At 43.5% G+C, this 23,659-nt stretch overlaps 1 protein-coding gene across 2 annotated transcripts in view; it reads right to left on the bottom strand.

Annotated features, from left to right (window-relative positions):
- Window positions 1-641: 641 nt before the first annotated feature.
- Window positions 642-23,659, bottom strand: part of DNAH5 (dynein axonemal heavy chain 5) — a gene marked incomplete at its 5' end in the record, with an annotated part of 169,661 nt that continues 146,643 nt past the window's right edge. For both annotated transcript variants that reach the window (XM_081919101.1, XM_081919100.1), the window contains 6 exons: window positions 642-2,625; window positions 8,786-9,017; window positions 11,122-11,274; window positions 13,844-14,056; window positions 15,390-15,605; window positions 22,298-22,501. In XM_081919101.1, the coding sequence (XP_081775227.1) occupies window positions 2,474-2,625; window positions 8,786-9,017; window positions 11,122-11,274; window positions 13,844-14,056; window positions 15,390-15,605; window positions 22,298-22,501 (1,170 nt within the window). In that variant the 3' untranslated portion in view covers window positions 642-2,473. The remainder of the gene's footprint in view (window positions 2,626-8,785; window positions 9,018-11,121; window positions 11,275-13,843; window positions 14,057-15,389; window positions 15,606-22,297; window positions 22,502-23,659) is intronic.

Here is a 23,659-nt window from a genome sequence, read left to right as displayed (position 1 = left end):
ACTGTTCACATTCTTCTTTGAATGTGTTCCAATATTAATAAATTTGACTTTGTATTTAAATGCTTTCCACAAGCACACAAATGGCATTCTACAATGTCAATCACTTATCAACATGCCAATTACAATCAGTGGTTCGAAAACAGATTTCACCATTCATTTTTTGTAAAAGTAAAGACTTCTCTTTTGCGCATAATCATAAATGGAAATGTTAGATTCCTACAAATCCGTGATTGTGTATTTGTGTTCATATACAAAGCAGTGTTTCCTCTGTTTGGTCGCTCTAGCTCTTGATCTTCTCCGGTGATATATGCAAGTCACTTTCATCCTACTACCTGCAAATATTTTCTGGATGCGAAAATATCCGCTAACCAGTGCAGCACCCCTTACAATGATGAGTGCACTATGCTATATCTGCCTCAATTTCAGTCCTCATTCAGAATTTCTTTTGCCAGCGGAGTCCTGTGTCAAGTGAATCCATGTACAAAGTGTGACTAACTTACGCTGCTCTCCATGGTCAATGTCTTTAAAGATCACTAATCAATACAAAAGAACCAATAATTCTTCACCCTCAGGAAGGTGAAGCTCTATGCCAAGATAACACAGCAACTCACTCTGAATCAATTAGGCACATTTCCACAAAGTGTTTTGCAATATTTATTCCGTTTCAAAAGTTCAAATCATGAAAGAATTTGCATATAGGGGAACAGCTAAAGGAAGAGAGGGAAGACTAGGGTTTTTTTATATAGGTATTTGGATTAAGAAGATGACTGAACAGTTGCTATGGGAGAATGGAGTCTGGAGGGCAGTGAAATGTCATGTATCAGCCGTGCCTTGTCTCAGTTTAGCTCCTGGACATTTGAACAATATCCATGCATTTCAGAGCTTTACCCTGAATATGTAAGGTGTCTTATATATTAAGTCAGACCACTGGTCTATCTGACCAATATTATCTATTGACTGGTCTTAAACACTCAAAGGTTTAAGGCAGAGGCATTTTGTAGTCACAGAATCACAGGGCTGGAAGGGACCCCAAGGGTCATCTAGTCTAACCCCCTGCAATGCAGGAATTTCAGCTAAAGCATCCATGGCAGAAGGCCAGCCAACCTCTGCTTAAAAACCTCCAAGGAAGGAAAGTCCCCAATCTCCCAAGTGAGTCCAAGGCTATTTCTAACTGGAAGTGTTGGGGGTTGAACCTAGAAAGTAATGCATGCCACTCATATACTGAACCACTGAAAAATGGAGGGCTGGCCATTTAGATTTTTTAAAAAAGTTCAGGGTTATCAAATATTTGATTCTGCAATGAGATAGGAAAACCACAGACAAGAAGCATATAAAAAAAGTTTTGAATTTTGATGCCTATGAACAAAAACACTGCACATTAATTTTAATGAGTTTCTTGCTATCCACAGGCTGCTTACATACATGGAAGTTTTAAAATATAATCAAAACACATTTGGGATTTGGACTTTTCTTTCATTGAGACTGAGCCAGGCCGCTTTGAAACAAATTCTAGACACACTCACCCAGTAGCTTACAACTGAGAAATAGGATTTGACATGAAGTGTGACAGAGTCAAATTGCTTGGCATGATTTACATTTCTCTTCAGCTGACTCCAAACATGAAATGTTAACTACACTAGTAGTGAGAAAGGTTTGAAAAGGGGAACAGGATAGGAATGATGAAGAGTGAAGATACGAAAATAAAATGGCGCAGAAAGAGATGGTGGTAGTGTCCCCCTTCCCCATTTTGGGGCCTTCAGTAATTCTGGTACAACAATCCAGAACTTTGCTTAAGGACTCCATTCCCTATAATTATGTCAGGGAGAGTGGGTATAATCCAGAGGCTGTTTGTGGATAACTTAACTCCTGATTGATTTCAACAGGGCTACAGCTCTATCTGAATTGCAGCCCATTGAATTTCAAGTGTTCCAGAAAGGACTCCCAAACCTGGGCTAGTTGAAGAAACATCGCAAACCAGCCTTGACAACGCCAACAGTTCGGTTTAAACTGCTGTGCGTATGGGGGGTACATTTTATGTGGAAAGTGGCACTCCATTTTTTTCCCTCTATAGAAATTGCCATTTATTTATCGCACTAGAGGGTCACAGTGACAAATAGCTTGCTCTGCGTATATACTTAGTCACTTAACTTGATGTTTACAAGCACACTTCAGCGACACACGACACGCAAAAAGTCCCTCAGAGATAAATGAGGGCATGTATTCAGCGAGCTTTCTAGTTCTGGGAAATTTGATAAAGCCTGTTAACCTTTGAAAGAAAGTCAAAGTAGAAGAATAGAGCAATACTCTTGACATAATTGATATTTAAAAAGCAACAAGCAACCCTGTGACCAGTCACCTAGCTATTTCCTTGTGATGTGGATGTTCAAATGAAGAATGTGAAGAAAAAAGGCTGTTCTAAAAGCCTTGGGTGGGGGGGGCAACACTTTAAGAACATGCAGGTGTTCTCTTAACATTACTTGACATCACACAGAAGGGCAACTCCACGCAATATCCAGTGCTCAGGAGGTTGGGTAGTCCGGAGGTCCACTGCGGCGATATAATTCAGATCTGTCCGAACTGGTTTTTTGTAAATTGGGCAGGAGTACAAGCGTGGATCTCTCGAGGCTAGGGAGATGAAGGAAGAAAACACTTCATTGTCATAGGGCTATGAACAGAGCAAACATCTTATAGGAAAAAACCCATATGAAATTAAAATCGGTGTCCTATCTGGAACTTCCAATTTAAAGAGAAAACTGCCACCGATATGCAGCAACAAGAACATTGAGCTTGGATGTGTCAAGATTTAACATCAGTTCCTTGTTCTTTCCCCTTACAGGAATACAATCATACAAGGGGGAGCAGAGGAAAATTTGCAAACTCCACCCCTTCTATAAAGGTAAAGGGACTCCTGACCATTAGGTCCTGTTGTGGCCAACTCTGGGGTTGCGGCGCTCATCTCGCTTTATCGGCCAACATTTGTCCACATACAGTTTTCTGGGTCATGTGGCCAGCATGACTTTTGGTGCAACGGAACACCGTGACAGAAACCAGAGTGCACAGAAATACCATTTACCTTCCCGCCACAGTGGTACCTATTTATCTACTTGCGCTGGTGTGCTTTCGAACTGCTAAGTTGGCAGGAGCTGGGACAGAGCAACGGGAGCTCACCCCGCCACAGGGATTTGAACCGCCGACCTTCCGATTGGCAAGCCCAAGAGGCAAGCCCTCAGTGGTTTACACCACAGTGCCACTCATGTCCCTACACCCCTTCTATAGCACATCACCATTCCTATATTTAAAGCCCTCCACAAATTGAAGGTCAGAGACCTCACGTACATTGTCTGAAGGGAGTTGGCATCAACACTACTTTTGAGAAGCCACAATGGGCACCTTCTTTTATCTAGCTAATGTAAGCAAATGGTGTCTAGGCACGTTAGAGACAGAAGTGTAAAATGAAAGCGTTGCAGTTTCAACGCAGATCTCTTCCAATATGGCATGAAATTTCTCTCCAGAAACACGCAGCAGAAAAACTATTTTAAAAGTACTGCTTTTAAAACTGCAAACCAAGGAATTTCTAGCAAATAGTTAAATTTAAGTCTATAGCAGAACTCCAAACTGTAGTTAGATGCCCCTCTCTGAAGTCCTGAAGATGCCTTCCTATAACCAACAGGTAATATTCAGACTCATCTGATGCAGAGTTACCTCATTTCAGTGGGCTTAAAAGGTCAAGGTAAAGGACCCCTGACAGTTAAGTCCAGTAACAAATGACTCTGGGGTTGCAGCACTCATTTACTGGCCAAGGGAGCCAGTGTTTGTCCGCAGACAGCTTCCAGGTCATGTGGCCAGCATGACTAAGCTGCTTCTGGCGAAACCAGAGCAGCACATGGAAACGCCATTTACCTTCCTGCCAAAGCGGTACCTATTTATCTACTTGCACTTTGCCTGCTTTCGGACTGCTAGGTTGGCAGGAGTTGGGACTGAACAACGGGAGCTCACCCCATTGCGGGGATTTGAACTGCCGCCCTTCTGTTTGGCAAGCCCAAGGCTCAGTGGTTTACACCACAGTGCCACCCACGTTCACTTCTACATTGGATCAGGTTGTTGGTCTCTGACTGCAGTTTTCAGCACTAAGGAAGTTAGAAACAAAGACAGTGATCAGACTCTTTAGGGAAAGGAGTGCTTTGCTTCCAGATGGCCTCTTTACTGCACATTCATACTGATTTGTTTGCAAGGGGATTAGACAATGTTGACTATTTAATGAGCATTTGTTCTGATTTGTTTGTGGGGAGATTAGATGTCACTGCATCCCAGTGCATTTCCCCTTTGTTACAATATTGAAGCAATGCTGCTGCAAAGTCCTAGCTTGAAAAGTAAACATGATGGGAATGTTGGGACTGTTCCTGGGAAACAGAGGGACAGTCATTTCACAGTGCGAAGCACCGGAATTAGCTCAGAGTGTAATATGAGCTGTACAGGAAGTTCAGGAAGTGTTTGTCACAACACTGCTGGAGTTTGGAGAGAGCAGTCATGTTTTTTGTAACGCTGCAAAGACAGAAATAAAAGCATGTAAATACGTTTCTGTCTATCTCTTTCCCCTGCCTGGGTGGGGGCAGCAAAGAGGGGTGTGTTCTTCTCACGTTTGAGAAGAATTGCCTATCGAGACCTTGCCTGCACTTGCTGGGGAATGCAGCCAGGGAGGTCAACAGGGAATCAAGCCGGGTGCCTGGGATTGCTGCCAGTTTCTCCTGAGAAGGGCTTGAATTTCCTGACACCCTTGACCTTCCTTACTCCAAAAAATCCAGTTTTGGGGAGAAGCAGGATCGTTGTGCAAGCAACTACAACTGCATGACCAAAATTTACCGGTATCAAATTGACCCCCACTCAAAAATAGGAAGAGTCTGGAAGCAACCAGGAATTATAAGATCCAGGGACTCAATCTTATGCTGACATGGGCAGATTTATCAATATGTCAGCAATATTAACTCCCTCCCCCCCCCCAAGTGACTGCTATTCACTCTTATGAGGAAAATATAAAATGCCGCACTTGGAAACTTGGTTGTGGTGGGGGCAAACCCCACTTCCTGCTTCTGAGAGGGACCCTACAAGAGTCTTGCAATATTCAAGCCCCTCACATAGCCGCAACTCATACCTGAGAGGCTTGCTTACCTCTAATAATCTCCATTAAGCAAACAGCCTTAGCCATAGAGTTGACTGCACTAAAAAGACAAAAACCCAAAGTAGGAAAATAGCCCACAAGACTGTGCCCTTCACAGCTTTTATATTTCTTTCATGTTTGGTTTTATTTCTCAAACCAAACTGTTTTCAGGCAAGCAGCACAGGCTGAATTCTACAACGCCAAGCAGCCTGGGCTTTGGGTGTCCATCTCTCCAACCCACAATCCATTTTGACAGCTGCTTCCTTCCTACATGAACCCCAGAGGTCTTCTCTTCACTTCTAAAGTTGCTCTTTCAATCTTTTGACTTGCTTGCTGAAGCAGATCCAAATTCCGTACATTTAGCTGTCAAGACTAGCTCCAGCCGACCTGGTTACAACTTGTAGCCTCCCCAGTATATATTCTTGCAAGAATGAAAAGTTGATTTTAAGCAGATTGACATTCCTTATTTTTTAAAATAATGATAATCATCATCATAATTTAAATTAAACCATGAAAGAATGCATAATGGTTCCCATCTCTCTTCTGATATTTTGGATTTTCCTTTAGCACATTAACAAGTTTTTTTTTACTCTTCACTTCCTATCCCTGGGTGCCATTATGGCTTATAAAGCTGATCTAGCCTCCCAAAAGTCAATGCATAAATCCATGCTTATTAGCTACTTCCTGTTTATTGGCCAATATACTTCAAGCCGTTGCCAGGAAAGCCACCCAGCATCTGGCAGAGGGGGAAACGAGCATCAGCCTTCTTGGACCAAGCGTCACTTGGCCCCTTTCCTTCCAGCCCAGAGTGTCTTGGCAACCAAGCCCACCCCTGCAGTTGGCAAAAGGAGAAGGGAGCATGAGGCACTTCTGTCGGCCTACTGAGACCAAGGGTCTTTTTGTTCTTCTGCTCACACCAAGCAAACTTCTTCTGCCATCTGCACTTGGTCTTAATCCTGAAAATGGACATGCAGGAATCAGGGAAAATATACTTACAAATAAATACACCAGGGCTGGTGGGCAGAACATAGATCAGGATCTGCTGGCAGATCTCTAGGAGACTGACAAGACTTTCTGATTCTCAGTTGTTTAGAAATGGCAGCAACAAAGAAGGTGGCTGTATCCCCTGAAACAAGGGTGCTGAAGCAAAGAAAACTTGGGGAAGTCCTGGAGTAGAATATTTTTTTAGAAAGGCTGGTAAGGTCAAAAACACCCTGTTCTTTTATTCTAACTATTTTCCTTTAGCACCTGGCTCTGGTTGAAAGATCTAGGGCTTCCAGGAAAAACAAAGTAGGGCTAACATATAGTCCAATCTTATTCCCAGTTGTAAATGCTTAAAGGTAAAGGGACCCCTGACCATTAGGTCCAGTCGTGGCCGACTCTGGGGTTGCGGCGCTCACCTCGCTTTATTGGCCGAGGGAGCCGGTGTACAGCTTCCGTGTCATGTGGCCAGCATGACTAAGCCGCTTCTGGCGAACCAGAGCAGCACACAGAAACGCCGTTTACCTTCCCGCCAGAGCGGTACCTATTTATCTACTTGCACTTTGACGTGCTTTCGAACTCCTAGGTTGGCAGGAGCAGGGACCGAGCAACGGGAGCTCACCCCGTCACGGGGATTTGAACCGCCGACCTTCTGATCGGCAAGTCCTAGGCTCAGTGGTGTAACCCACAGTGCCACCCGCATCCCTTGTAAATGCTTAGGTCCATAGAATTCAGAAGGGCTAAGCAGTGTTGCATCTACAACCAGTGCACAATAGTATATTCCACAACGACAGAGTGTCATGGGCCAGGAGTCAGTTTCACCTGCTGAACGACATCCTGAAGGGGGAAGAAGGCAGAGGGGCTCACCTTCTGCTGATCAGCCTTCAAGTACACAGAGAAGGTGCTGATGAGAACCAGCTGGCTTCAGCCTTCTTAAGCAGAGCTTCCAGCAGTAGTCAGATGCTGGAAACACTTGTAGTTCCTGCTCATCTTGATCCATGATCATCAGATTACCTGACCCCTAGTCCTTCCGGCCACGTGGATTGCTGTTCACCTGACCCTAGGACTGGACTGACTTTGGATGTTGACTCTGCCAACTCAGAGACCCTTCTGGTGGGCTGGTCTCCCACTCCACTGAGCTCTGCACACTGTTGCTCGGCAACGAGACTACAACACTATTGTTCTCTAATCCACACAATTTGCATAGATAGATCCATAGACAGATAGATACATAGATAGGATAGTGGCATGCAAGACTATCGTTTCAATGAGTATGACGTTAGTTTCCTCCTCTACAGCGGACTCTCCTTTTGAATTCGTGGCCAAAGTACTGAAACAATGGTTTAAGGACGACCTTTTCCCCTGCTGTACAAACCAAGATGACCAATTACCCTGCATTTTGTTCCTAACATGTGGTGAAGACATCCTTACCTCTTGGCAGGATGAAACAAATAACCAAGCAACCTTAGCGTGTGAGTAAAATAGAAGACCCAGCAGGAGGCCTAGCCGGCTATATGCACGGGCTCTGTGCTCACGAATGGAGAGGGGTTCCTTTTCTGCATTACTAATTATAAACACAGAACCAGATGGTGGCAATTATGATAATTAATCCATCTGGAACAAAATGATGTGGGTTTTGCAGAAACTTTTGCAAAAAAAAAAAAATTGAAGGCCAACGACTCCAGTTGCTTGTGCTTGCAAGTGCCCCTGAAGAAGATATTTCAAATGTAATTATGAGCTCGATAGATACATTTATGTGCACCTGGAGGCTACACACACACACACACCACACACACTTTTCAAGGGGGACTTACCATTTTTATTTTTAGTGCATGTGCTTTCTTATTGTAGCAGACCTATGTTCATGGGAAGGAAGGCGATAGTGAAGGAATAACTAGCTCTGAACCCAGAACAACTTAGGGACGCTCACAGAACCCTGCAGAGGGTTCTTCTGCTTGATCCTAGTGCAGTGGTACCTCAGGTTACATACGCTTCAGGATACAGACTCCGCTAACCAAGAAATAGTACTTCAGGTTAAGAAATTTGCTTCGGGATGAGAACAGAAATCATGCTCCGGCGGCATGGCGGAGGCAGGAGGCCCCATTAGCTAAAGTGGTGCTTCAGGTTAAGAACAGTTTCAGGTTAAGAACAGACCTCTGGAACGAATTAAGTACTTAACCCGAGGTACCACTGTAAGCCCTTCTGACTGCAGTTCTGATCTTGGCTCATTGTATACAGATCCAAGTCAGGTCTTGAATGTGAGCAAGATGTTGCATTATTAATCCATTCTCTCACCCTTCTTAGCAGTGTCCTAGTTCTTTTGTGAGCGAGGGCATAATGCATGCATGCTAGCACTACTGATGCCAGGGATACACTGGTGCAAAGAGTTCACACACAATTTGGCAATACTATATGTAGTAAGGGCTACTTCTTAGTAAGTCAGCACCTCAAATAAGACTTTTCAGCTGCCTGCATTCAGGAGAGGAAGCATCTAAACTGGTCCTTGAATGAAGACATCATAACTCACTATCATTTGATTGACAGCTCAGCCATGCCATGAAATCTGTCGGTCATGAGATAATGGGCAGGCACTGCCACAAATTTAAAGGTTTCCATATTCCGATGTACCAATATTGACTTAACACTTACTGTTGTTTTCTGCATATATCCTTATCACGGGCATCAGTTCGAAGAGGACCTTGGGCTTTGATTCTATTAGTTTCATGTTCCTTTTGTCCCATCCTGCTCCTTCTAGATAGAGGCCATAGACATAGACGCCCTCAGAGGGAGGAGCTGTGATGTCATCCTTCATCCACTTGGTGACCTCATTGCACAGAACTACGCTGTCAAGTGCCCATCCCTTGTTCGCTCGGGTAATTTCCTGTAAAAAGCAACACAGCAGGAGCTGAAAGGTGGAGACCATGGATTTCAACAGGCAAAAGGCATTACATAACTTCAGACTGTTATGTACTGAAGTTCTCACCCTGGGCCAGCAGGCGGATACTATAGATAGTTATGCAAATAAGGGATCGAAAGTGACGTTCAGATAGTTTGGATAGTTTTAGAAAATTGTTACAGTTACATTGTACTGGAGCTCTATATAAGCAGGCTGACTGAACCCTTCAGTTCAGTTCTGTTCTGGCCTGTGAATAAACAAGAGCTGTTTGAAGAATTACTGTGTCATCTGATATGTTCTCCCACAACTTAACACAGACCAATCGATAGGACCAAGTGCAGTCCCATTTACCGTAGCTCACACATTCCTCTCCCCCCCCCCCCAAGGCTTATTCAAGGTGTTCGTCTCCTAATAAATCATTTTCCCCACATTGCACATCAACATTCCTTACAGACACTCAAACATTTCATTAAATTTCTATCTGCCTTACAAGCTGAGGGAAACTTGACAGGCTCAGAGGGACACTGACACCTGATTATCAGTTTCATTGCCCTGCAACCCGGCAGCAAAGCATGTCAAGTCTGATCCGGAAAAGGCAGTTAACAGAACCCAGAAGTAAAAAAGCGAGCTAATTTGAGTATTTCCTGGAGGGACCAAGAGTTAATCCAGTTTCACAAAGTAGACTTCTAATTACTTAATCATCACGTAAACAGAAGCCCCCATGTCCCTGTGGAAATCGCAGGCTGAAGCAACCTCAAAAGAACGAGAAGGGAATACCTGTGGTTCTTCAAATGGTGTTGGGCTGCTTCTCCCATCAGCCACTGCCAGCACAGCATGTGCATGGCTAGGGATGGTGGAAGCTGTAGTCCAGCAATCTACAAAGTGTTATGTATATATTATATAAATAAATTTTGATGATATGAAAAGTAGCAGAGTAGCTTACAGCTGGGAAGCTAAATAACTCTTCTTGTTGATTGATAGCGTCTTTGTAAAGACTATAATAATGTCCAGGCTCTTTGTATTCAAAATGACTTTACTTTCATAAACATCTAACTGAAAAAACACATTTGCAATCTCGTGCTTATTCCAGCATGGGTATATTCTCACTTGAATTGTAGATTGAAGTCTTCTTACTTAAGACTTATAAACAAAACTGTGTTAGGACTTACACCAGAGTTCTACCTCACTCGGGTCTTACAGTTTCTTATGAAAGATTCTTTACTTTCACCTCAGCAACACTCTCTTTGTTCCTTACAGAGAGATTCTGCACAGGTTTCTCCCTATTAACATTTAGGGATCTTCCTCTGTCTGTTTCACTGTCTTGTTTCACAACACTGTCCTCAGCAGTATCCTGAGAAGCCTCTCTCAGCAGCCCTTCTCCCTCTCTCACAAACACACAGACAGAAGCAGAATGCAGTTAAAAATGACAGTTACTGGAATAACAGTCACAACAGAATAGAATGCTTCTCTCCTTGCCAACTGCATTGCTGTGGGCAGCTTCAGCCTACTTTTATGCCCAGGGAGTGGACCTGAGGGAAGACTGAGTTCCTCAGGTCCACTCCCCAGGCTGCCACGGATAGAGCAATTTGAATTGTGGAGGGGCGGCAACAGCTGCTGGAAAAATGGCAAGGCTCCACAGGGAAAGGTGGCAATGTGGCGGACCACAACCACCGCTCACTGTAGAGAGAGGTAAGCAACCATTATATTAGGATAAATTGTTTGCAAAAATGTGTACGTTAGTCAAAACTGCATACAAATATTTGTTTGTGAGAATTTTTATGTTAAAATGCTAAAGAATTTTCATACAGATCTTTTTTTAAAAAAAACAAATCGCAATTTGCTGCAAACTGATTTAAAGAATGGAAGAATGAGAAACAGAGAACTGATATTGACAGATCCATCCGTAATGTGGGGTATAACCACACTTCCCAGAATTCCTTGGGGGGGTACCATATGCTTTCAGGAGGCAAAAGCAATTCTTTCCATAGGAACAGATATTATTTCTGTTACTATCCATTTCAGATGGTAAGAAAAACATGAACATGAAAAATGCACACACAAAAAAGATATTTTAAAGGCTTTCTATAACCTGTCTCATTGCAGTTAAAAATCCTTGCGGGTTGAAAAACCCTGTCATCCAAAAGCAGTTTGGTCGCCCTTCAAAAATCCAACAGTGAAACTGCCGATTCCTTTCAAGAAGCTCAGTAAACCAAAATCCAAGAGTGCTGGAAGCCCAAGATGCCTAGAAAGAGAGACAAAGCAATGTTTTGATGATGTAAAGGCCACAGACATGTCCCAAAAGATGATCATAGAATTTAGATTCCAAGGCCTAGTTCTAACCAATCCTCTAACAAACACGGGGATAAGGAACCTGTGACCCTCCAAATATTGTCTGATTACAGCTTGCATCAGTCCTACCTCATACGACTTAGGTTAAGAGACAATGGGAGTTGTAGTTCCTCAATAACTGGAAGCCCACAGGTCCCCCATTCCTTTTGCAACACAACTTTGCAGACCAGATCATCAAGAGCAGAAAGTTGTGTCAGGGTTGTACCACTTCAAACTTGAAGTGTCTTTAACATCAGAAGTCACATCTAGACCAAAGGAGCATTTCAGACCTGTGCTTGAGTTTGTTTAAAATCTAAAACAGCTTATCTTGTATTCCTTTCTTTGGATTTGTGCTATGTACTGTATTTTTCGCTCCATAGGACGCACTTTTTCCCTCCTAAAAAGCAAGGGGAAATGTGTGTGCTTCTTATGGAGCAAATGCAGGTGGGAGGCAGGTGGGGAAAGCCCCCAAGAGCCGTACACAAGCTCCGTGCGGCTCTTGCGGGCTTTTCCTCAGGAGGGAGAAGGGACTGACTGGCCGCATCAATCCCTTCTCCCACCTTGTAGAAAAGCCAGTAGAAGCCGCGCAGCCCCTTTAAAGAGTGTGCGGCTTCTGCAGGCTTCTGCGGAAAAGCCTGGAATGCATACAGGCTCGGCTCAGCGCTCCCTTTAAATAATATTTTTTTTCTTGAATTCCCCCTCTAGAAACTAGGTGCGCCTTATCATCAGGCGCACCTTATGGAGCGAAAAATACGATAGGTTTTTTAAAACCTTTTTGGAAAGGCAATACTAGAGTTTTCACAGCCGAGTCCTCAACTCCTTATTACTACTGCTTGGCTTTCTTTAAATAGGGCTGTGTCTAAAACTTGCCATTTAGGTTTTCAAACCTTTTTTGTAAACTCAGGGGAGTGTTTCAACCCTGTTCTTGAGTTTGTTTAAAATCATTTAAGGTTTATGTTTTCTCTATTTCCTTCTGAGGAAACTGAATAGTTCAGTGAAACAAGGTTTGAAGCCAACATCCCATTAATGCTTTATTCAATTCTAGGTTTTCCTAATTTTTTCCTTAAACTTTTTGATTTTTGTTGCTTAGTTTAATTCAATAAGATAATATTTCTAGTCGATTACTTCTTGTTTCAGGGATTTTCACAGTATTTCATTTGTTTTGTGTAACTACATAGAAAACAAGCTGTCAGGAAGGAGGCTAGGTTTGGATCCTTCTCCATGTATGGAGGAACATTAAATCATGTGAGATCTCACCTTTAGTCTAAAGCGGTACAGTCCAGGAAAAGATTTACTACCTCTTTGAGAATTAGGTCCAAGTGGATTTATAAGATTGTGCTGTCCATGTGTTAAGTGCGTTTTAAAAAATCGTTGTAGAACAGGGATTGGGAACATATAACTCTTCAGATGTTGAACGCCATTAGCTCCAGTCAACCTGGCCAATTGGGAGATATAGTCTAGAAACATCTGGATGGCTTCAGGTTTTACCTTCCTGCTGTAGACTCTACAGACACTGGATTGATCTGACAGGAACAATGTGGGGGAGGGGAAAATCACATTTTACCATCCCTCCCATGTGATCTAGGATTCAGAGTGGCATAAGATCAGGGACGGATTTAGGTTTGATGAGGCCCATAGCTACTGAAGGTAATGGGGCCCTTTATATGTCCAGCTGTCCTTTGTCAACAACAAATTGTCACTGTTTTTTGTGTTGAATGTATGCTATATGGTAATTTATGGATATCTAAAGCCATTTGCACATAACAAAATATGTATTTTATCAAAGTAATTGTTGAACTGAAATACAATTAAGAAGAAGTGATATTTTAGGGAGCAGGCTAGCAGATGGGGCCCAATACTTACATCACAGGAGCCTACACAACACAAAACACTGTTGCTATATGTAGGTTTTATTTTATTTGTTTTTTTATCTTATATTTTGGAAATGTACATCCAGGTGTTTTTTTCCTTTAATTTTTTGGGGACCCCCAAAAGAGTGGGGCCCTAAGCTATAGCTTGTTTAGCTTATAGGTAAACCCGGCACTGCATAAGATACAACCATGCTGTCCAGTGTGGGTGCAGTGGTTAAGAGTGGTGGACTCGTAATCTGGGGAACCAGGTTCGCGTCTCCGTTCCTCCACATGCAGCTGCTGGGTGACCTTGGGCTAGTCACACTTCTCTGAAGTCTCTCAGCCCCACTCACCTCACAGAGTGTTTGTTGTGGGGGAGGAAGGGAAAGGAGACTGTTAGCCACTTTGAGACTCCTTTGGGTAGTGATAAAGCGGGATATCAAATCCAAACTCCTCTTCCTCTTCAGGTAGGGCAAAATGAGTCATAAAGTCAGTCATAAAGAGTCAATTTCAGACATGTGTGCATGTTTAGATGCTCTGCAGCACATGATGACTAAATACAGCATATTTAGTGCAGAAGATTGATGATCTAACACAATTTTTTTTCCCAGTGAAGGAAATAGTACCACCAACCTTCCTCCAGCGTTCAGGAATCCTTGCATCGTACATACAATCCAAAGCATCTCTGAGGTTCTCGCTCATGATGATGGTCCCATCAATGGCAAGTTTGAGGTCTGTCAGAGTGTTCCGCACCAGAGCAATAATCCTCTGCATTCTATCGATCTCCTGTCGCAGGAAGATGTTCATAGGCTGGAATGGGCCCATTTGCTGCAGCCTTTCCTTTACCTGACATGAGAACACAGAATACAGCAAGCTGCCAGGAGTTGTAAACAGCTTCTGTATTAACTTAGATAAGTTTTAATTGAGTAGAAGGGGAGGCAGGAGGAGGCAAGCAGGATAGTACTTTAGGCTGGGTGCATGAACCAAATTTTCCTCCCCTCTTTGAACCTGACACATTTTGCAGCTACAACTCATTCCTCAGCAGCTGGATTTATTTTATTTTATTTTAAAAAAATCCTATCTATACTTTTCAAGTTTATACATTTCACTGGTTTTATAATCATTTTGACATTTCAAAACTTGACTTCCTTCCCCTTCTTTCTGTGGGTGTGATTTATTTTTAATATCTTCTGCATATCCAAATTACGGTAACTTAATTTGCTCATTTATTCATCATCTTTAAATATATACTCTTGTGAAGCCTCAGGTTATTACAATGATCCTGCCAATGTTCTTATCTGTTTACAATTTATCTGTAAATATTCAATACTGTATACCATTTCCATTCACGTGTGTGTGTGTGTGTGTGTGTGTGTGTGTTCTTGATTTCTTATTCTTCCAGTAAGCCATTTCTGCATATTCCATAAGTTTTCTATCCATTTATCCATTCTTCCTTTGCTGGGACTTCTGCTTCTTTACATTCTTGAGCAAGTAACTTTCTTGCCACTGTAGTAGCATACATGAATAAGTTTCTATACAGTTTAGGTACCGTATTTTTTGCTCTATAAGACTCACTTTTTCCCTCCTAAAAAGTAAGAGGAAATGTGTGTGTGTCTTATGGAGCGAATGCAGGCTGCGCAGCTATCCCAGAAGCCAGAACAGCAAGAGGGATCACTGCTTTCGCTGCGCAGCGATCCCTCTTCCTGTTCTGGCTTCTGAGATTCAGAATATTTTTTTTCTTGTTTTTCTCCTCCAAAAACTACGTGCGTCTTATGGTCTGGTGTGTCTTATAGAGCGAAAAATGCGGTAGTTCTGTCACTATAACTCCCCAAAGAAAAGCTTCTGGCTGTTTTTTTTTTTTTTACAAAGGTTATTTTAATTTTCATTTCATTATATATCATTTCCCAGTAAGCTTTAACCTTACTACAAGACCACCGCATATGATAACAAGAACCTTCTTTCCCTTCACATTTCCAGCACATATTTGATTTAGATTTATACATTTTAGCCACTTTACTCGGTGTTAGATACTATCAATATATAATTTTCTCTTAGACCATATCAGCAGCTGGATTTTTTCAATGTAAAAAAATCCAAAAACAAACCCAGAATAGAAAGGCTTTCTTTCAGTTGGGCAAGTCTGCAGAGAAAGCAAACTCACCTGATTTTAGACACCTACCTCAAATGGAATGTAGTCGGGAGGGAGTTTCTCCACCATATCATCAGCCAGTCGAGCAACCACAGCCTCCCTGGTCTCACCTCCTCCACTGGAGCTGTCTTTGGGTTGGATACTGAGGATGGTGTCCAACACATCTTTTGCAAGTTTGCTCTGGTAAGTAATGTCAGCATTGGGGTGCAACCCAAAGACTTCTGGCGTATCGTAAGCAGGCAAACCCTAGGTGGGTAAATATAAAGGTACAAGTCCAGAAGATCAAGAAATGCAAGCTTTGCGAAGATAGGTGGCCAGTGTGTGTGTGTGTAGAATAGGTTTTCAATGTGAACCAGATTTTTCCCCCTTCGCTTTCAATTAGAAGAGGAATGTCATCTTTGAAGAAAAAACAAATAAAACAATTACCGTCTATAAGACGTACTTTTTCCATCCTAAAAAGTAAGGGGAAATGTGTGTGCGTCTTATGGAGCGAATGCAGGCTGCGCAGCTATCCCAGAAGCCAGAACAGCAAGAGGGATTGCTGATTTCACTGTGTAGTGATCCCTCTTGCTGTTCTGGCTTCTGGGATTCAGAATATTTCTTTTCTTGTTTTCCTCCTCTAAAAACTAGGTGTGTCTTATGGTCTGCTGCATCTTATAGAGTGAAAAATAGGGTAGGTATCACCATGTTCATATCTTACTGATAAAAGCCTTTACATTACATTTTGAAAAGGTCATGGAAATAGTATATTGGAGTACAAAAGAATAATTCAAATAGATGCAGTTTAAAAGCCATGGCACTGCTATGCACATATCCAGGGCTTTTTTCAGCCAGAACTTGCCAGACCTCAGTTCCAGCACCTCTCTGGTGGGCACCATTGCCATTTTAAGAGAACAAGGGAGGCGTTCGTGGTGAGCTCTGGCATCTCTTTTTCTAGAAAAATAGCACTGAAGTATCCACTAAATATATGAACTTTTGAATTGGTCTCTTACATGGTTTGTAAGAGTGCAGCAGTTCAGCTAATAATGCCTTCCATAAACATTTTCAAGAAACCCTTGAGTGAAGCAGGATAATAATAATAATAATAATAATAATAATAATAATAATAATAATAAATTTATTTATACCCCGACCTCCCCAGCCAAGACCAGGCTCAGGGCGGCTAACAACCAATAATAAAAACAAGTTGATTAAAATACAATTTAAAAGATTAAGATACAATATTAAAACAATTAGGGAGCAATCTCATCATAGGAGGAGAAAGGAAAGAGAAAAAGGTGGAGGGAATCAAACTGATTCTGAGCCAAAGGCCAGGTGGAACAACTCTGTCTTACAGGCCCTGCAGAAAGAGGTCAGATCCTGCAGGGCCCTGGTCTCAAGAGACAGAGCGTTCCACCAGGCCGGAGCCAGTGTTGAAAAGGCCCTGACTCTGGTTGAGGGTAATCTAACTTCCTTAGGGCCCGGAACCTCTAGGGTGTTGCTATATATGGACCTTAAGGTCCTCCGTGGGGCATACTAAGAGAGGCAATCCTGTAGGTACAAGGGTCCTAGGCCATGAAGGGCTTTAAAAGTCAAAACCAGCACCTTAAATCTGACCCTATACTCCACCGGGAGGCAATGCAGCTGGAAAAGCACTGGGTGAATATGCTCCCATGGCAGAGACCCTGTGAGGAGCCTCGCTGCAGCATTCTGCACCCGCTGGAGTTTCTGGGACAGCATCAAGGGCAGCCCAGTGTAGAGCGAATTACAGTAGTCAAGCCTGGAGGTGACCATCGCAGGGATCACTGCGGCCAGGTCGGGGCGGGAAAGGTGAGGGACCAACTGCTTGATGCGGCGAAGGTGGAAAAATGTCGCCTTGGCTGTTGGTGTAACCTGCGCCTCCATGGAAAGGGGGGTATCAAGGATTACACCCAAACTCTTAATGGAAGGCAATGGCACTTCTTGGGCCCCCGCAAGAGAAGGGAGTTGGTCCCTCATCCCCATACCATCCCGACCCAGCCAGAGGACCTCTGTCTTCGAAGGATTTAGTTTCAATCGGCTCCCACGAAACCATCCAGCCACAGCTTCCAAACATCTGGTCAGTGTGTCAGGGATCAAGTCGGTATGGCCATCCATCAGCAGATAGAGCTGAGTGTCATCAGCATATTGGTGACAACCCAGCCCAAAGCTCCAGATAATCTGGGCAAGGGGGCGCATAAAGATGTTAAGACAGTCGAGGGGCCTCCAGTTCTGTCACTGTATCTAAATTGGCAGGGAGGTCACGGCGGAACAACAGGACTTTCTTCGCAATAAAGCTCGCAAATGCCTCACGGCTGTGGGTCGAATTTGTGCTCAAATTTGGTTGTCCTCCTAAGGACGTTATTGAATTAATTATTCTAAAAAGTTGTGCCGGGCGAGAGCTAGCGGATGCAATGGAAGCTGCAAAGTGAGATTTCTTAGCAGCTTTCATAGGCATCTCATAGGCTTTCATAAGCGTCCAATAAGATGTTTTTGAAGCTCCGTCACGAGTCTGTCGCCATACTCACTCTAGCCGTCTGAGATCCCGCTTCATTTTCCTGAGCTCCTCGGTAAACCAAGGGGCTCAGTTTTGACAGGGTCGCAGTGGGCGCTTAGGCGCAATCTCACTGATGGCTGCCAAGAGCCAGTTATTCCAATCCTCGACAAGGTCATCTAATGAGTTGCCAGGAGGAGCAGGGTCCCTCAAGACCAGACGGAATCTATCAGGATCCATCAGTCTTCGTGGGCGAGCCCAAACAGGCTCACCACCCGAGTAGGGGAGGAGCGGGAAGTCAATCTTGGCTTTCAGAGCGTAGTGATCAGACCATGGCACTTCCACAGGGGGAGCATGATGACATCTATGCCAGCACCAAAGATCAAATCCAGCGTGTGGCCTGCTTGATGGGTCGGGCTCATAACAAACTGGGAGAGCCCCAGTGTTGCCATGGAAATCACTAGGTCCAGAGCCTGTGAGGAGGGGGCGGCAGCGGCATGGACGTTGAAGTCTCCCAAAACCAAAAGGTTTGAAAACTCTAAGGCCTAGCCTGCCACCACCTCCAGCAGGTCTGACAGGGTGGCTGCCGGTGCGCTAGGTGGTTGGTACACCACCCAGATAGCCAAGTTCTCCTGGGTGCCCCACACGAGACCAACACATTCAGTGCCGGAGATCACCGGTGGTGGCAGAGCCCTGATAAAGCAATCCTCCCGGAGTAACAACACTACACCTTCCCCCCGACCCACAGTCCGTGATTGATGGAGGACAGAGAAACCTGGCGGTGTTATCTCATGTAGGGAGATTACTTCGCCTTCCCGTATCCAGGTCTCTGTCACGCAAGCCAGGTCAATCCCCTGCGAGACAAAAAAGTCAGGCATGGTGGCGGTTTTATTGCCTATGGACCTGGCATTGCACAACACCAATGACAGAGGTGGGTAATCCCTGCTGACCCTACCCTTGTCCCTTGGGACAGGGCGTAGATTGGAAAGGGTTCGAGCATCTCAAAACCCTTCGCCAATAGATATATTTAGCCCCACCGCCATTCTTCCCTAGCCCTTCAATAGTGGGAATCCCAGACCCCATACTAGCCTCCCCCATAGAGGGGTAAGATCTTCTCAATAACAAGTCATCTCTGGGCCAGGACTCTTGGGTCAGAATGGTATGGGGAAGAGATGAAAGTTTGATAGGGTAATTATCCCTAGAAGATAAAACCCAACCAACCACACCCTGAGCAAAGAAGATGTTCAGTTCTTCTGCCAATGAGGCATCAGTCTTAACCATGTTCCTTGTATTGCCCTTGTAGTTGGTTAGGTGCTGCAGTTGTTGCCACACTTGTTTCATGATGTTATCAGCTAAATAATTTTCCACCTTAAGCTTATACTGTTGTTTTGCTGCCTTAATGCCTTTTTTGAGATTTATTCCCGCCTCTCTGTATATGTCTATATTCCCTGTCTTAAAGGCAGAATCCCAGATTTTCAGGAGTCCTCTTACTTCAGCAGTCATCCATGGTTTACAGTTCCCATAGAGTCTAATGCATCTCTGCGATGTTACATTATCGATGCACACTTTAATATAGGAGAGTATAGCATCTGTGTATCTATGCAGATCTTGATGTTCAAACACACTCCAATCAGTGCTTTCAAAACAATCCTGACTAAGAGACCCTCTAGCCAAATTCTGTTTTTATGACTGACTGAATTCTTCTCCTGAGAGGGATGTACTTCAGACATAGAAAAACTGAAGAATGGTCGGATGAGCCTAAGTGGGGGAAGGGGATTGCCCTGTATGCCTGTTTCAAGTTGGAATACGCGAGATCTAGAATATTCTGTCCTCTAGTGGGGAATTTCACAAACTGTTCAAACTTAGGAAAAAACGTCTTTAGGCAGGCTTGATTGAAGTCCCCTGCCATAAGAAGGGCACCCTTTGGGTGGATTTGTTGCTACTCTGAGATGATGTCATATAGCTTAGAAAGTTCCACACTGACATTAGCATCGGACGGAATATAAACAGCTATAATAATTATGACAGTTACTTCTCTAGGCAAATAAAATGGCCGACACGTAACTGCCATCAATTCTAGATCTGGGGAGCAATACTTGTAAGCTACTTTGCTGTTAACGCACCAACCATTGTGTATGTAAATACAGACTCCTCCGCCCCTAGCTTTACCATAATCACTGTTTCTATCAGAGCGATAAATTATTCGATTTATCAGCTCAACTGCCACATCCGGTACTGCTGAATGTAGCCAAGTTTCTGTAATAATTACCACACAGCTCTCACAAAGAAGTTTGTTTGCTGCCATCAGCAACTGTTGTTCGCCAATTTTGTGGACGAGAGATCTGGTGTTGGTCAGGAAGACACTTGGCAGCGCTGGTCTCGTGGGTCTTTTTCGAAGCCGGGTTATCAGACCAGCTCTGCAACCACGTTTTTGCTTTCGCTCTTTTCTCTTTCACTTCTTTCGGCACTTCCCCCTCCCGTCGACAATCCATAGAGATCCTGGAGGTCTTACTATGCAGTTTGGTATACAGTGGGACCTTTGAAACTCTCTAGTTATCCCAATTTTTCTTGTGAGCCCGATGTTTACCAGTTTTGTGCATGAGTAGATGAGGTATTGGGAGCTCAGAGCCGCAACATATGAACGCGCCGCCATTTTGGAACGGAAATAGTACTTAATAGTACTTAACATCTGTATGACACTTTCAAACATTCAAAAGGCCCTACTTGCACTATTTATTTGTAATCCTTATAGCAATCCTACAAAGTATGTCAGTTTATCCCCCCCTCACCCTACAGAAGGGGGGGGTTGAGGTTGAGAGAGTAGCTTGCCTAAGACCACATAGTAAAGAACCCCTGGATGGTGAAGTCCAGTCATCTTTGGTTACCAGATTTTTTTTTTCAATGAATCCGGGGACACTTTTCAGCTTCAATGGATTTTGTAAGGGGACTGATTTGTAAATCCAGGGACTATCCCCGGGAAACGGGGACGTCTTGTTACCTTAGTCAAAGACAACTACAGTGGTGCCCCGCAAGACGAATGCCTCGCAAGATGGAAAACTCGCTAGACGAAAGGGTTTTCCGTTTTATGAGCTGCTTTGCAAGACAAATTTCCCTATGGGCTTGCTTCGCAAGACGAAGACGTCTTGCAAGTTTGTTTCCTTTTTCTTAACACCGTTAATACAGTTGCGACTTGACTTCAAGGAGCAACTCATAGAACGCAGTGTACATAGTAGCCTTTTTTGAGGTTTTTAAAGACTTTGGTGATTTTTGAAGCTTTTCCAAAACTTCTTTTGCAGCCATTTGGTAAGTTAAGCTTTTAAAACTTTGGGGGGGGTGGATTTTGGATTGGGGTGTTTGGAATTCAAGGACTTGGTGTTGGGGAGGGGTTTGCAAGAATCTGGAAGCTTGTTTTTTTTCTGCATTTTTATGATTTTCTGTGACCATTGTGGCACTCTGCTGTTTTTTAAAAAAAAAATCTGGATTTGAATTTCTGTGTGCTGGGTGGCTGGGGGAACAGTTGGGGAGGGGTTTGCAAGAATCTGGAAGCTTGTCTTCCCCCCCCCCCTGCATTTTTATGATTTTCTGTGACCATTGGGCCACTCTTCTTTTTTTAAAAAAATCTGGGTTTGAATTTTGAAATGCTCTTTACAGTATGTGTGACTTTAAAGAGCACTTAATAAACTCTTGTTGTACCAAATTTGGCTTTGTTTGGACTTTTTTTGACCATAGGAACTCATTAATTGATTTTCAATGCATTCCTATGGGATTTCGTGCTTCGCAAGACGAAAAATTCGCTAGACGAAAAAATTCATGGAACGAATTAATTTCGTCTTGCGAGGCACCACTGTATCGGGTTGCGGCGCTCATCTCACTTTCAGGCTGAGGGAGCTGGCGTTTGTCCACAGACAAAGCCAGCATGACTAAACTGCTTATGGTGCAACAGGACACCATGACGGAAACCAGAGCGCACAGAATTGCCATTTACCTCCCTGCCGCAGCGGTACCTATTTATCCACTTGCACTGGTGTGCTTTCGAACTGCTAGGTTGACAGAAGCTAGGACAGAGCTCACCCCATCACGGGGATTCGAACCACCGACCTTCTGATCGGCAAGCCCAAGAGGCTCAGTGGTTTACACCACAGCGCCACCTGCATTTGCAAGATTCAAATTGGTGACTTCCTGATCAGCAGTACAAATTTGTATCTGCCCACTAATAACAAATTCCACTCATCTCTACATCTAGGCATAGAGTCCTTTATATTTGAGACACCCTTGCGTATGTCCTCAGCTTTCCCACCTACGGGAAACAGAATTTGCCTATGGGAAACTAAAGAGCAAGTAAAGCAGCAGAGTGGCCTCACAAAGGAGGGAAAGCTTTGGAATGGCAAATTCCGACAGAGCCTCTCTTAGGTTTTCCTTTTGAGAAGTCTCTGCTAACTATACAAACCTGTATATACTGAAGATACTGGTCCAGAGCAGCACACTTGGGTATGCTGTAACCTTTGTAGAAGGAGAAGTCCTGGCCAAACATGTTTTCGCTGAACCACACTTTAGCAAACGTGTTGAGCAGCCTTTTGTCGTAGTCATCCGTAACTCGGCCACCGTACTGAATCTCCCCTATCATGTAACGAACAGTATTCCAAGACACACCCTGAAAGAAAAACAAAAAAGGGTGTGGCATGATTTCATGCAGCAGGACACTTTTAGTATCTATCTATTGATGGATATAAATATGCTGATTTTGAAAATTCCGAGACTTCTGAGAGTCAAACTCGAACCATTGCAGTCAGATCACTTCCCCAATCCATCTCCCGACCCCTCAACACCTGCTTCTTCACCCTACGTAATCTGATCTCTATCATTTTGCAGGAGATGAAACTCTAGTATTACATCTGCTCAACAACCAAAGCTAATTTCCCTCCTCCCAATCTTATTTCAAAGCTATTTTTGTCTCTGTATCAGGAAGGCAACCGGCCAATTTGGTTGCCAATAAATATTGCTGCAGATATTTCTGGGATCATAGTCTTTCTGATGAGTGGCTCTTCTCCAAGTTTGTTAATTGTCTTACTTTAAATGTTGTGAGGTTCTGAGGCCCTTTTAAAATGTGTTTTTTTGGGGGGTGGGGCGGTTATTGGGTTGTTGTTTTTATTTTGTTTATGTATTTTGTGCTTTTATATTTTGATTTTACTCTGTGAACAGCCCCAAGACCTCCTGGTATAGGGCGATCAATAAATAATAATAATAAAAAGTTAGGCAGCAGCATAGATGGTAACGGTGGAGAGAGTGTTGAAGTCTCCACTGTACACATCAAATTTAATGAGCCTTTAATCTAAGTTTTAAAGGTGATGGTAAATGCACCAAATTCAAAAGGTGCTAGATTTTGACCACGAGGAAAGAACTGGGTGCACATTCTCTCCCAATTCTTCCTTTGCAACCACATGCACCCGATGTCATATGACATGAGGCAGATATAAATGTGGCTGTGATTGGCCCCCAAAGGTGTGACAGCCCTAGTTAGACCCACATGCCATAGGTCACCACTGATCAACTTATACACGGACGTACAAGGAAGAATCCATTTGCTGAAACAACAATTTAATTATCCACACTACAGTGGTACCACGGGTTAAGTATTTACTGTATTTTTTTGCTCTATAAGACTCACTTTTTCCCTCCTAAAAAGTAAGGGGAAATGTGTGTGCGTCTTATGGAGTGAATGCAGGCTGCGCAGCTATCCCGGAAGCCAGAACAGTAAGAGGGATCGCTGCTTTCACTGCGCAGTGATCCCTCTTGCTTTTCTGGCTTCTGA

The sequence above is a fragment of the Podarcis melisellensis genome (genome assembly GCF_964234715.1).
Source record: "Podarcis melisellensis genome assembly, chromosome: 7".
Classification (NCBI taxonomy): Eukaryota; Metazoa; Chordata; class Lepidosauria; order Squamata; family Lacertidae; genus Podarcis; species Podarcis melisellensis.
The sequence above is the reverse complement of the archived record's forward strand: the minus strand, read 5'-3'. Positions and strand labels throughout refer to the sequence as shown.